This window comes from Mollisia scopiformis, assembly GCF_001500285.1.
Source record: "Mollisia scopiformis unplaced genomic scaffold LY89scaffold_7, whole genome shotgun sequence".
NCBI classification, from domain to species: Eukaryota; Fungi; Ascomycota; class Leotiomycetes; order Helotiales; family Mollisiaceae; genus Mollisia; species Mollisia scopiformis.
In genome coordinates this window covers 759,806-772,421 of record NW_017263587.1, presented here as the reverse complement: position 1 = coordinate 772,421, position 12,616 = coordinate 759,806, and the positions used below count along the sequence as shown (strand labels likewise).

General features: G+C 48.2%; 4 protein-coding genes across 4 annotated transcripts; 3 read left to right on the top strand and 1 right to left on the bottom strand.

The window, feature by feature from the left end:
• Positions 1-107: 107 nt before the first annotated feature.
• LY89DRAFT_465992 (uncharacterized protein) lies at positions 108-736 on the top strand. The gene has a single exon (XM_018207716.1). The coding sequence runs from the start codon at positions 175-177 to the stop codon at positions 508-510; it is 336 nt and encodes a 111-aa protein (XP_018074270.1). The 5' UTR covers positions 108-174; the 3' UTR covers positions 511-736.
• A 1,050-nt stretch (positions 737-1,786) lies between these two features.
• LY89DRAFT_579776 (uncharacterized protein) lies at positions 1,787-3,661 on the top strand (the record flags this gene model as incomplete). The annotated part of the gene is made up of 2 exons (XM_018209027.1): positions 1,787-2,855; positions 3,051-3,661. Coding segments are annotated over 2 exons (1,680 nt in total), but the record flags the coding sequence as incomplete, so codon positions are not given.
• Positions 3,662-4,650: 989 nt separating this feature from the next.
• Positions 4,651-6,839, top strand: LY89DRAFT_682744 (aldehyde dehydrogenase). Its single transcript, XM_018214561.1, has 3 exons — positions 4,651-5,130; positions 5,181-5,920; positions 5,970-6,839. The coding sequence occupies exons 1-3, from the start codon at positions 5,003-5,005 to the stop codon at positions 6,605-6,607; spliced, it is 1,506 nt and encodes a 501-aa protein (XP_018074268.1). The 5' UTR covers positions 4,651-5,002; the 3' UTR covers positions 6,608-6,839.
• Positions 6,840-11,213: 4,374 nt separating this feature from the next.
• Positions 11,214-11,735, bottom strand: LY89DRAFT_682743 (uncharacterized protein). The gene is made up of 2 exons (XM_018214560.1): positions 11,369-11,735; positions 11,214-11,313 (listed from the first exon to the last, which is right to left on the bottom strand). Exons 1-2 carry the CDS (start codon positions 11,531-11,533, stop codon positions 11,281-11,283), a joined length of 198 nt encoding a protein of 65 aa, XP_018074267.1. The 5' UTR covers positions 11,534-11,735; the 3' UTR covers positions 11,214-11,280.
• Between the last annotated feature and the right edge of the window lie 881 nt (positions 11,736-12,616).

Genomic DNA, 12,616 nt, shown 5'->3' with positions numbered 1-12,616 from the left:
GATGAGCCCAGCGTCCAGCATTCGGCGCACAGTGTCCATAATATAACGTGATACACCGGGGTCGTGCACATCCCAGCGCCAGCAGTTGTCCATCTCACCCTATCACTCACTGACTGCTACGGTAGGAGTGGGAAATGGGTGCTGTGCTGTGCTGTGCTGTGCTGTGGAGTGAGTATGCTGTCCAAATCTCGAGCTCTGATCATACCAGAGCCGTTGCGTGAGAGGCGCTCGATACGAATCGATGGAATCACTCATTGCACGGCACGAGGAACAAAGTTTCGTAGGAGAGGAAAGCAGAGGAGAGGAGACTTCGAAAGAAAGTCAGAACAGAATGATCACACCTGTTCCTCAACACAAAACGCACAACACACCACCACCACACCGTCACCGCAGGCACCACCGTTCCCTCTAACCCGTTCTCTCTCTAGCACACGGGACGGACGCCATGGAAATTTATTTCTCTCATCATCGTGGTCCTTAAACCTTACATTACATAGCACCCACTGCTGAGCCCCGGTACCTTGGCTTGCTGCAACTGCGACCACAGCTGCAGCCCCAAGCACCCCAGCTTGGCTTGACCCGCTTCCCTTTTCCTGGTGCTGGTCGTCTTTTCCTTGGGCCCTGCGCCCTCTCAATCCTGGCACCCTGGCCAGGTATGATCTCTTTGGGGCTGGTCGAGGAAGGGTAGGCTCGTAGGAGCCAGGGTCGTCAAGTGTCTGTGGGTAACGGGCGTGGGACTGGAAGACCCAAAAAGCTTGGGGGCTCCCGAGTAAATGCAATAGCATGCCGCCGCCGCTGCTTGCTTGCTTGATTGCTCCTCCTCCTCCAGCAAGAAGAAGACTTGCTGTTACTGCTGCTGCTGCTGCTACTGCGTAAAGCTCAAGAGCGTCATCGTCATCATCCCCAGAATATCCGTCAGCCACCCCATTGCGCTGCATTCTGAACCTCCGTCTGCGTCTGCATCCACATCTTTTTATGTACATCTGCTCCTGTCCAACCCGCATCGCCCTCATCAGCACCCTCATCAGCGTCATCAGCCTGTAGCAGTCTCGGCCGGAAGAGCTTTTTGCGTTTCTTACTCAGTCGATTCGTGCGATTCGTTCGCCGCAACCAACCGCGAGCCTTTGCTGCACTTCGAGCTTATGAGTGGCTCGTCTGCCCCCAAAAGCCCCTCCACTCTGCGTATGTATTGCCCTCGAGTCGCAACCATTCGTTCTCACTGGCTCTATTCGTCTTTCTCGCGCAGTCACTGATGTCCAGTGACCGGTTGTTAGTGTGAGCTGCTGCCACTATTGCTTCTGCCTTGTCCGAGCCCGTCGATTTTATTGTTTAGAGGCAGTCTCCGCCATCGAAGTGCAAACTTGCGTCCACAACCAGCGCCGCCGAGGATCCCTGCACCAAAACAACTCACCTCACAGGAAGAAGAAGAAGAACAAGCAGGAGCAACAAGCGGAACAAGAAACAATACATCAATAAGACTCGCCTGGCGCCGCACAAAGACATGAGCCGCACTGGATGATTCAAACGAGATACACGCGAGCCACCTGCTCAGAATAGTAGCTTCCAGCTCTGAATTCACGACCTCGAAAACCTCACCGCTCGCTGGGACGCCTCATTGGCAAGCCCAAATATCGTAGTCGCTCTGGCTGTACCGAGTCTTCTGAATCGCCCGACGTGCGAGAGTCAGTCTTGTGTTGCTTTTGCTGAAGAAGCACTGATATCGCCAAAACTAACCCGTTTCCCCGGACCTCAGACCTCAGCGGTGCTCGAAGATCGTCTAGCTGACTTTGTCCTCAAGCTTCATAGCTACCAGCAGAGTTGGGAAGATAGTGGTGAACGTCAATGTCCCGGTCCTCGGGACCATCCAGGGTTAGGGGATCAGGACTCGATGTCGCAGCGGCCTCCTGCGTCTCGTCCTGCATCTCGCTCGCCTCCCGATGGTCAAAGAATTATCTTACCACCTGTGCAGCTTCGAGATGACCTTCAGCAGGGGGGACGACCAGCAGAGCGGCCGCAGCAAGAGTTTGAAGGGCGAGGAGGAGGACCACCTCCACAACTGCAACCGTCCCCTCAGTATAGTCGTATGCAACAGCCTCCCCCGTCTGGAGAAGACTGGAGAACCCCAGTTTTAACAAGGGATTTGGGAGTGCATTCCATATTAAATCCACCCGAACCAGAAGGTAGTGGTGCCTCGAGTCGTCGACTCAGTGGAGGAACCACGGAATCTCCTCTCTCAATCGGGCCACCATCTCATTTTGGAGCCAGTCCTTCGACAGCTACGACACACTCGTTTTCCAGTCAGAATGTGCCTTCAAGCACGCCACCGACCGCGGAAACCTATGCAGGAGCATATTCAAGGGTCCCTCGAAGGATACTCACCCCAAGATCTCCATCTCGAGCAGTTAGTGCGGGAAGAAGGGGTTCAACTCAAGCAACCATCGATGCGCAACGATCGCCATTTTTACCAGCTCGAGGAAGATCCTATATGGCTGAACCCGGTCCAGCTGCGTCTTCAGACGTTCCTCCGATGCCAACACCTCCGAATCTCCAACAGCAACAGCAATACGGATTTCCACCATCCTCTTCAACACCTACGATCGCGCCCCGTCGACCAAGTGGGCAGACGATGCAAGCACCTGGACGAACACCACTCTCTCAGAGCGCAAGTCCTAGCATTTCTGCATCTTCGCATGTCCCATCGTCCAGTCAGACATCACCAGCCTCATTTGTGGTCCACAAAGGTGGTGGACCAGGTGCTCAAACGACAGCATCGTACTATCCGGGGTCGTCATTTGCTACTTCGATGCAGCAGGGAAGTGGAATGCAGTTTCCTGGGCCCTCTGGCCCCCCTGAAGGTCCGTACAGCGCTCCCGCTCCTCAGACTCAAGGCAGCTCTCTCCAGTCGAGCAGTACAGGCAGTTCAAGGCAGACTTCAGCCTCAGAGCCCATTCAAGTCCTTACAATAACCACGTCCCAAGGCTCGTATCACGTACCTGTAGATGTACATCAAGCGTCGCGGTTAGCTGACGAGAAGCGCGCGCGCAACGCAGGAGCCTCAGCGCGATTCCGACAACGTAGAAAGGAGAAAGAAAGGGAGGCGAGCACCAATATTGAAAAGCTACAACAGCAAACGAGAGAACTCGAGAGGAAGGTGAAGGACTTGGAGCAGGAAAGGGACTTCTACCGCACGGAGAGGGATCGATTTCGAGATGTGGTTTTCAGGAATCCAGAGATGAGACATCTGGCAACTCAAGCCCCCGCGAGTCCCCAGACGATGCGTTCCGGGTCTTTTCAAGGACCCATGATGCAAATGGGAGGACCTCCACCACCTCATCCGCCTCCGCCGGGATTTGGGTCTGAAAGTGGTCCAGAGCGTGCACCAAGAAGGCGAAGAACCGACACGCAAGGCGATTTCACGAGTTCGACTTACGGAATGCCTCCTAATACGACTCTTCCCCCAGTCCAGCCTGCCGGCTACCCTCCCGGACAGCCCCAAGGACCCACTACTCTTCCCCCTCTGCGAACCGATAATCCGAATGTCCCTCGCACGGGTCCTCCGAATGCGGCCCCAACGACATCTGCTGGGCCTCCACCCGCTTTCGATCCCTATTCTCGAGGTCCCTACGAGCGAGGTTGGCCGGGGCCAGGAGAACGACGTTGAGCGCTTGTATGACAAAGTACGACCCGATGATGGACCCACAGCACATCAATATCCGACGACCACCCCCAAAAGTTTCTTCCTGATTTCCCTCGATCCCGAAACCCATACCATAACCTGTCCGCGAACCGTGTATCTGCTTTGTGTATTTCTACCCACAACATATTTCCCCCTCTCTCTATATCATCATATTATATCCATGGCGCGCGCGTTGTTGTGCTAAGAAGAGCTGCATTGTTGGGCGACCGACACCGTCGAAATCATCATCATTTTATTCACATTTTGCTTTCTCTGGAGCGGAAACTGGCTGCGAATACTTTATACCCCCTGGTGGCGCATACGTTATTTTTTTCTCTTCTTCTTGGTACCTTGTCTTATATCTAAACAGCCTTTACATATTTTTGATTGCGTTACCTTTTTTGAGCCTGGAGTTGGAGCACGGTGGCTGGAAGCATGTTCTTCATTCGGGGTGGTGGAGGTGTCTAGGCGCTGCTGCAAACAACCAACCAAAGTGGGGAGGAGTCCGGATGGGTTGTTGACTTTTCAGTTAAGGTGGGAGTGGAGGAAATGAACTGGGCTGTAAATCAAAGAAAGGAAGAAAGATTGTTTTGTTTTGGTTCTTGTTTGGGAGCAAAGGATGGAAAGGAATACACAAAATTATCGTCATCATCGTCAGACTGTATTGTAGGAAGGAAGGAGGTGTGTTGTTATAAAGCTGGGTCTTTTAATGGTTGGATGTATGGATGGTTGGGAGGCATTTTGCATTTACAGGAGGTGTGCTGCATAGCTAGGGTGAGAGAGCAAGTCTATGAATGAGTTGCTACCTAGAGATAATTGGGTTTTACCTATTTTTATACTCGCACGTGACAAGTGAGGGGTAGCTGTTGGGAGCTCGGCTCCAGCTGCAAGCTCCCGGCGGCAGGTAACGGGTGAGGGTTTCGGAGACTATATAGCATAGCATGATGTGATATACATATCTCCGGTACTTGAAACTAAATCCTTTTCTCGATTCGGTAATCATACTCAGAGACATCCAGAGTTTAGTCAAAAAAAACTGCCGTCTTGAATGGTTGGAGAGCTCACGATAACTGCCAGTATCTGGGTTTCTAAATCGCGGGGCAGATAGCACGGATTAGGAAGTGCGATCCGAGGCTTTAACCCCTCTGGGAAGCTAAGCTGTCCAACGACGACAACGACGACCTAGCGCCCACCTTTGGAGAGGAAAGACCTACCATAAAGCTTCCTCGTCTGCGATCTATGAGTAGAAATCTGTTTACTCCTCTTCTTTCGACGCTTCGAAGATCGGTGGTTCATCAACTAAACTCACGAAGACTATTTACCACGATGTCAGATCTCTCCATCGAGCTCACGGCTCCCAATGGCAGGAAGTATGCCCAGCCCACGGGCCTATTTATCAATAATGAATGGGTGAAGAGCAGTAATGGCGCGAAATTGACTTCTATCAATCCCACGTAAGGCTTCCTTTCCCTTCATAGTAGAGTGATTCTGATTGTGTGTACAGAGATGAAACCGAGATCACCTCCGTCTACGCAGCAACAGCAGACGACGTCGACACCGCGGTCGCCGCCGCCAGAAAAGCATTTAAAGACCCCTCCTGGCGCGACATGTCGCCCACCGACCGCGGCAACATGATGATGGTGCTCTCCGACCTATGCGCCAAGAACGCCGACCTGCTGGCCACCATCGAGACCTGGGATAACGGGAAGACATACTCAGACTCCCTGGGCGACGTGGGAGAGGTGGTCGCGGTCATGAAGTACTATGGCGGATACGCGGATAAGATGCACGGCCAGGTGATCGATACCGGCCCCGCGAAGTTTGCGTACACGATCCGCGAGCCGGTCGGTGTTTGCGGGCAGATCATCCCCTGGAATTATCCCCTCGCGATGGCGGCGTGGAAGTTGGGGCCCGCGCTCGCGTGTGGGAATACGATTGTGATTAAGGCTGCGGAGCAGACGCCGCTGTCTATTCTCGTGCTGGCGAACTTGATTAAGGAAGCGGGCTTCCCGCCGGGCGTGGTGAATATCTTGAACGGGTATGGGAGGGAGGCGGGGGCGGCGATCGCGACGCATTTGGGGATTGATAAGGTGGCGTTTACGGGCAGTACGGGGACAGGGAAGGAGATTATGAAGATGGCGGCGGTGAATATGAAGAATATTACGTTGGAGACGGGTGGGAAGAGTCCGTTGTTGGTTTTTGAGGATGCGGAGATGGATCAGGCTGTTAAGTGGGCTCATATTGGTATGTCTCCCTCTAGGAAATGTAGGTGGCTTGCTGACTTCATATGTAGGCATCATGTCCAACCAAGGCCAGATCTGTACCGCCACTTCCCGTATCCTGGTCCAGGAAAGCGTCTACGATCAATTCGTCGAAGCCTTCAAGAAGCAAGTCCAAGAGGTTTCAGTGGTTGGTGACCCATTCGCCGAAACCACCTTCCAAGGACCACAAGTCACAAAGACACAATACGAGCGCGTGCTCGGCTACGCCAAAGCCGGCAAAGAAGAAGGCGCTATTCTCCTCTGCGGCGGCGAAGCATTCACCAACACGCCGTCCGGGAAAGGATTCTTCATCTCCCCCACCGTCTTCACGGGCGTAAAACCAGACATGAAGATCTTCCGCGAAGAAGTATTCGGCCCCTTCGTCGTCATCGCATCCTTCAAGACGGAAGAAGAAGCGTTAGAGATCGCCAACGATACGACGTATGGTCTGGGATCAGCAGTGTTCACGCAGGATATCACGAGGGCGCATCGAGTGGCGAAACGCATCGAGGCGGGGATGGTGTGGATTAATAGTAGTAATGATTCGGATTTTAGGATCCCGTTTGGGGGCGTCAAGCAGAGTGGGATTGGGAGGGAGTTGGGCGAGGCTGGGTTGGCGGGGTATACGCAGATTAAGGCTGTGCATGTTAATATGGGGAGTAGGTTGTAGTGGGTGATGGGGGAGGGGAAGAAAAGGAAATCGAGCGTATTCAGGTGGCGGGGTAGACATTAGCGCTTCCAGGTGCTTCAGTGTGCTTACCACAACTGAGGGAGTAGGGGGAGGGATGAGAGATGAGGAATGAGACATGAGAGATAAGCTACTTGCTATGGGCCATGAGCTATGAACTATGAGCTAAATGCATTGGATGAAATTTCATCCCTTTCTTTGGAAATTCAAATTTCTGTGGATTCTGAACTCGAGTGAATGCGCAATCATATGAGTTTGCGGTTGTCAGGGACCTGTGCATGTATCTGACTGAGCATGATCTAAACACAGTTCTGTCTACGTACCGTTCGTAGCAGCCCTTTCTTAACATTTTGGCTAAATCGAGATGTTCTCAAGTGAGAGGAGCTAGTTGGTAGGTTTAAGGTTTGTTTTAAAGAGTGAGAAGACACTTTGCATAGTACAAGTGAAGGTGGGGGATATCAAACTTGTCTAATTTCTACAGAAAAATTTGGTATATATATACCCTCCAGCCCAGCCCAGCCCAGCCCAGCCCAGCCGGTCCTCAGAAGTCCTCGGAAATTGAAAGAATTTTTCAATTAGAGCCCGGGGTCCGACCCGAGTCTGCGTTATCCAGAAAGCTGATTGAGTTTTATTCCCTGTTTGTCAAGAAATTTTTTGTTTTGTCGTTGTCAAGTGTTTTGTTTTTTCGTGCTGGTGCCATTCTGTTGTCAAGTTCTAGAATTTAATTGAGTTGTAGTTGTGGAGTTTGATATGGGGGGTGGTTTGTGAGGGTAGGTAGGTAAGTTTGGGTGAGAAGCGAGGATTGGGTTTGGGGCCCGGATTATCTTGATTTGGCTGTGGCTGTGGCTGTGGTTGTTGTTGTGGTGGTGTTTAGTTGGTGGATGGGCTGTTGAGGGGGTTCTTTTATAGGGTTCTTGGGGTATTGGGTTAGAAAGTCAGAAGGATGAGGTGGAGTCAATGAGTTGGAGGTGGAGGGGCGGGTTTGGTGTTGGTGTTATTCACTTTGTTCGGAGTGTGTTTTTTTTTCCCCGGAGGGGAAGTGAATAAGTGTTGAAGAGACTAGAGAGGGGCTGGAGGGGTATATATAAACAGGTCGGGACGGAGAAATTCGAACTTCCGTGCCGACGAAGACAACGATGGACCGCCCAATCTATGGGAAAGTTGTGCGTGGGACGCAGGGCAGGGAGAATTCTTCAGCCAGGAGATTGTTTGGGGGCAATACATGGAGATGTTTTAGGAGTTTTTTCTTTCGCTGTTGCTAAGTGTTTGTTTGTTGTTGTCAAATATATTCTTTTGTTGTTAAGTTTTGGATTTTAATTATAGTTGGCAATGCTTACTTGGAGTTTTGATGGGCATGGAAGGAAGAATTTGTGGTCTAGGTTGGTTATGAGAAAAAGAGCTTCCCCTCTACTCTATGCACGAAAGATGACATCTGCAGGAAGGCCTATGGTGTCTGGGTGGCATTGAACAGGTGCTTTTATATGGCTTCAAAGTGGTAGTACTGGGGGGCTAGAAGGTTAAGTGTTGAATGGAGTGAATGAGTAATTAAAAAAGGGATCGGCATTGTTCACCTTTTTGCAAGTGTTTTCGGCGGGAAGGGCGGGCAGTGAATTACAGAGGAAAATAAACTCCTTTGTCTATAAATACAGGCGGCCACCCCGTCCGCTTTCTTCTTCTCTTCTCAATAAGAAAGCCGAGTTCAAATTAGAATTGGAGCTGAAGTTGGAGCGGGCGAAGATAACAAATTTTTCTATTAGACAAGCGTCACTGGAGCCATGCCTGGGTTTGGATTTGAGCGCTTCGCAACTTTCGTCTGTCATTTAAAGGTGGAATTGAGCTTTTATAATTCCAGACATTTGGCCCTAAGGATTTTCCAGAGTCTGAAGAGGCATTGAAGAAAGGTATAAACATACAGGCCGGGACGGAGAATCTTGAACCTCCGCACATAACAACTTGGGAATCAGAGAGTATGCCAGGGTGATGCAAGGTGACCTGTTATTTCTACTATGGGAAGCCGAGGATAAAGTTACTAGGAGGTTGTTTGGGTAAGATAAACAGGACTCAAATAATCTGACCTCCACTTCGAAAGGTTGCAAATCACATATATAGTAATCAAATATTGAGAGAGTACATTGGTCAATGTTAGGAGAATAAAGTCGGCTGCGGGTACTCTCGTCATGAATGTGAGGTGAATTCTTCACATTGGCTATTTAAAATTATTGGGGATAATTTGATGAGTGAATACCAGCGCCCTGACACAGTCCAGGTGCACGCTAACAATCGTTCTCCCAGGTATATAAACCCTTGAACTGACCTAACGCTTTTGGGAAAGGCGAGTAAAACGGAGAAGACAGTCGATGGTTGGGTGGTAACCAACTTGTGGGGGTCAGGCTGGGAGGGAGATGGAAGGGGAACTTCTTTGGTGGGAAGGTTGGTTGTTGAGATATCTACCCAGGTTCCCTTTTACTACTGTTAAGAATTTTTGTTATTGTTTGTTGTCAAGTTCCTTCTTTCTGTTGTTAAGTTTTGAAATCCGATTGTGATTGTGGATATTTACTTGCGGTATGTATGAGGATAGAAGGGAGAGTTTGTTGTTGGACTAGTGGTAGTGACACGTGTTGGAGTTTTGATGATGGATGTAACTGTGATGTCTGGTTGGCGTATGTATTGTTAAGGCGTTTTTTTTATTTATATTTTCCGAGATGTAGGGTAGGAGAGTTAGGTTGCTAGGTGAGGATCGAGTAGAGTGAATAGAGTTGGTTAATTAGAGGGGTAGGTGTTATTCACCTTTTTTCAGCGTATCTTAAAGGAGAAGTGAGGGGAGTGAATGAGGAACGTAGAGGGGAAGAAGCAAACTCAACGCCTAATACAGCACACAGTGGGCAGCTCATAATTCACTTCATCGAGTTTCTCATCAAATACTAGCGTGGCGCTAGTGTCGATATAAACGAATTTTAGTACGCCAGATATCATTCTTCTTTTACATCAAACATCATAGACATACACGCGGGGGTCGCAGGTTGGCCTTGAGGCCCCTGGTAGCTCGAGGTATGGGAAAGATTTGTATGTTGAGTTTGTGTTTTGCAGCTTGCTATCCTTGTCAACTGTCTGCTTTTGTTAAGTCTCTCCCTATTGCCAACCGTCTCCATTTACAGACGACATCTGAAAAGTCCCTCCTCTACTTGATATACTACGACAGAAATCAATAATTATATCCACAGCAGAATCCGGGCCCGAACAGACATGGCTCTCGACCATCACCATGACCATGTCTGCCTTGTGCTTTTCATTGACATTTCTATATAAATACTCTCTAAGGGGTATTATTTATACTTGCAAGAATCTAGATCTGAACGAGAAGTTCTATGGGCGCCTGAGGTGCTGAATTCGAGTCAGACGTTGAAGCTTGTGGTGATCGTCGTTTACCAGTGAATGAGTTCGAAGTGGAACTTTGAATTTGGTATTCATGTTATTGAAAGTTTCGAGAGGCGGAGAATAGGAGTGAATCCGTGAGGGTGGAGTATGGTAGAGAGGGGTTCATAGAGGTATAAATACAACAAGCAGACTGAGAATCATTGCAACAACGCCGTCCGAGCCACCTCTCCCAAGATTGGTCCCGGAGTCGATGTTCGTGCCATATATCTATCCGTCTCCTTTTGTTATTTGAAACCTTCAGGCTTGTGTGGATTTATTGATTAGATTCATGTTTTGGGTTCGAACTACTATTGTTAGATATGCTGTTGTTGTCAAATATTTCATTGCTGTCAACTCTATTTCAGATGTGAACCACTCTGTTGAATGTTCACCCATTGTGCAGTCGTCATAGACTATTATGGTTGAGCATATGTTGAGGAATGGAAGAATCATTACTCTTAATTAGTGTAGTACTAGTTCAAGGGTATGATTTAATGCATGATGCAACGACTCCACGACTGATGACAGGTGTCATCAGCTAGTGGGATCGAGCATTATATAAAGCATAAGGACAGCCCTGTAGTTTTTAGAAATCAAGTCAGTTATCACACGCGAATAACAACACACTCATTTCTGGATAATTCAACTGTGAAGAGAAAGGCTAAAAATGAAGCGTATTGATCTGATTTGTATCAATAATAGCATTTTTCACTGTTAATGAAGCCAAAATACTCTTTTGATCACTAGCCCTCAACACTCAAGATGTCTGGAGCTTCATGTTTGTCTAATGCGCAGTCTACTTCAGGAAAATATTCTTATGTCAGGGATTAGGGTTTTAGCGATCCGCGCCATCCGCACCGTTGACAGCCCGCTGACAGCCCAGCCATTAGCACCAATCAGAGTACGTATAAATTCATTGACTACGATCGCGACAACGTCACCAATTCACGAAATTTTTTTAAAAAAAATTTTATATTATAAAAGCTTTAATTAAGCGCATTCCAACGGTCCGTAACACCTTTTCACCCAAAAACATCACATGAACAACACGTAACGCAACAAAAGGTTGGACGACACACTTTTGTACAGGTGATTAAGCGAAGCGAGTGCGTCGTATGTTGAATCTTTATATACTTTGCAAGTACACCGGCAAAGCGAAAAGGAGACGTAATGCAACGAAAGATTCAAGTTTTTACACCTTTTGCCAGTGGATATGATCCAACGAAAATTCGAAATACTCCTTACAAGTGGCACAAATCCAAAGAAGATAAGAGGTAAGCGAGATTTCCGAGGTTATGTATGAAACAGAAGATGAAAGCAACAGCAAAGTCCGATTTCGAAGCTCACCAAGAAGGCCCACGCTTGTATTAATATGAGCGTGTTTTGTCTCATTTGATGCGGGTACGCACCACGGAAGCTAAGCACTTCGGGTCCGAGTTTGCGCGAGGTTTGGATCTCGAAAACTTGAAGCTTTCGTGACAAGACATCGATCATCGAAACGATAGATGGACTTTCATACTCTGAATTTCAGTGAATTTCACGGAGATAAACATCACTATCATTCCAGTCTCACAGTGCTACTATAGCACCACCTACTTTATGAATGAATCATGGATTCGTGTCGTAGATTCGCGGTCTAACTCCGAAATTCTAGTCGTTTCGAATCTTCATCGGTTGGACTTTCTAGATGGGGGGCTTCTTAATTCATTTCAATTTGTTCTGCATGGTAGCGCATAAGAAGTTTGTTGGTACTGAAGTGGTATGAATTGATACTAATACATATTGGATTATGGACTGACTTGGAGTGGGTCTCGCTTCTGCCTCCACATATAAAAGCGCACTGCACATCAAATCTTATCAGTTTTTCAATTCATTGATCTACCACCAGCAGTCAAGTCGCAATTCGAAACCAGGTAAGACATCCAAAATAAAAAGAGGTATGACTAGCAAGCTTACCATTGTACAAAGTTATCAGTGGTGCTGTTTTAAAAGTCATCCAAAGGACAGCTTGAAATATTCAGGTGCTCTCACAAAGATGTCCCAAACTTCGGTGAGTATTCATCTTTCTACAACTCTCCCAAGATTGGTCGCTTACAAGAAGAAGTCAGAGGTCATCAAGCCCTGCTGCTGTTGCTGCTGCTGTCATCGCAACGAATCAGCCAACACTAGGGTCACTGCAAAAGACAATAAAGTAAGAGCTGAGGCCACCGGGAATGGCCCACTTAAGCGAAACTCAACAAATGAGACCTTATTTACCAAAAATCATAATTTTTTAGTCTTCTTATGAATCTCTGTGAAAATGGAACTTATTATCAATTAATAGTAGCCATACCCTTGTACTTAATTACATCCTCAATCTTACAAGTCAATTGCTCAGTGTAGTGGCGAAAGTCACGTGGGTCAACTCGGTCCCATAGCTTTTGCAACTCCCTCTTCAAATCCACCTTATTTTTGGGCACATAGTCCAAGTTTTTCAATTCCTCCTTCATCCACCTCTAGACCTTCTTAATAGGGTTCAAATCTAGTGAAGAAGGAGGCCAATTAAACCCTCGGATATTGTGCTGTAGTCTAGGTAAT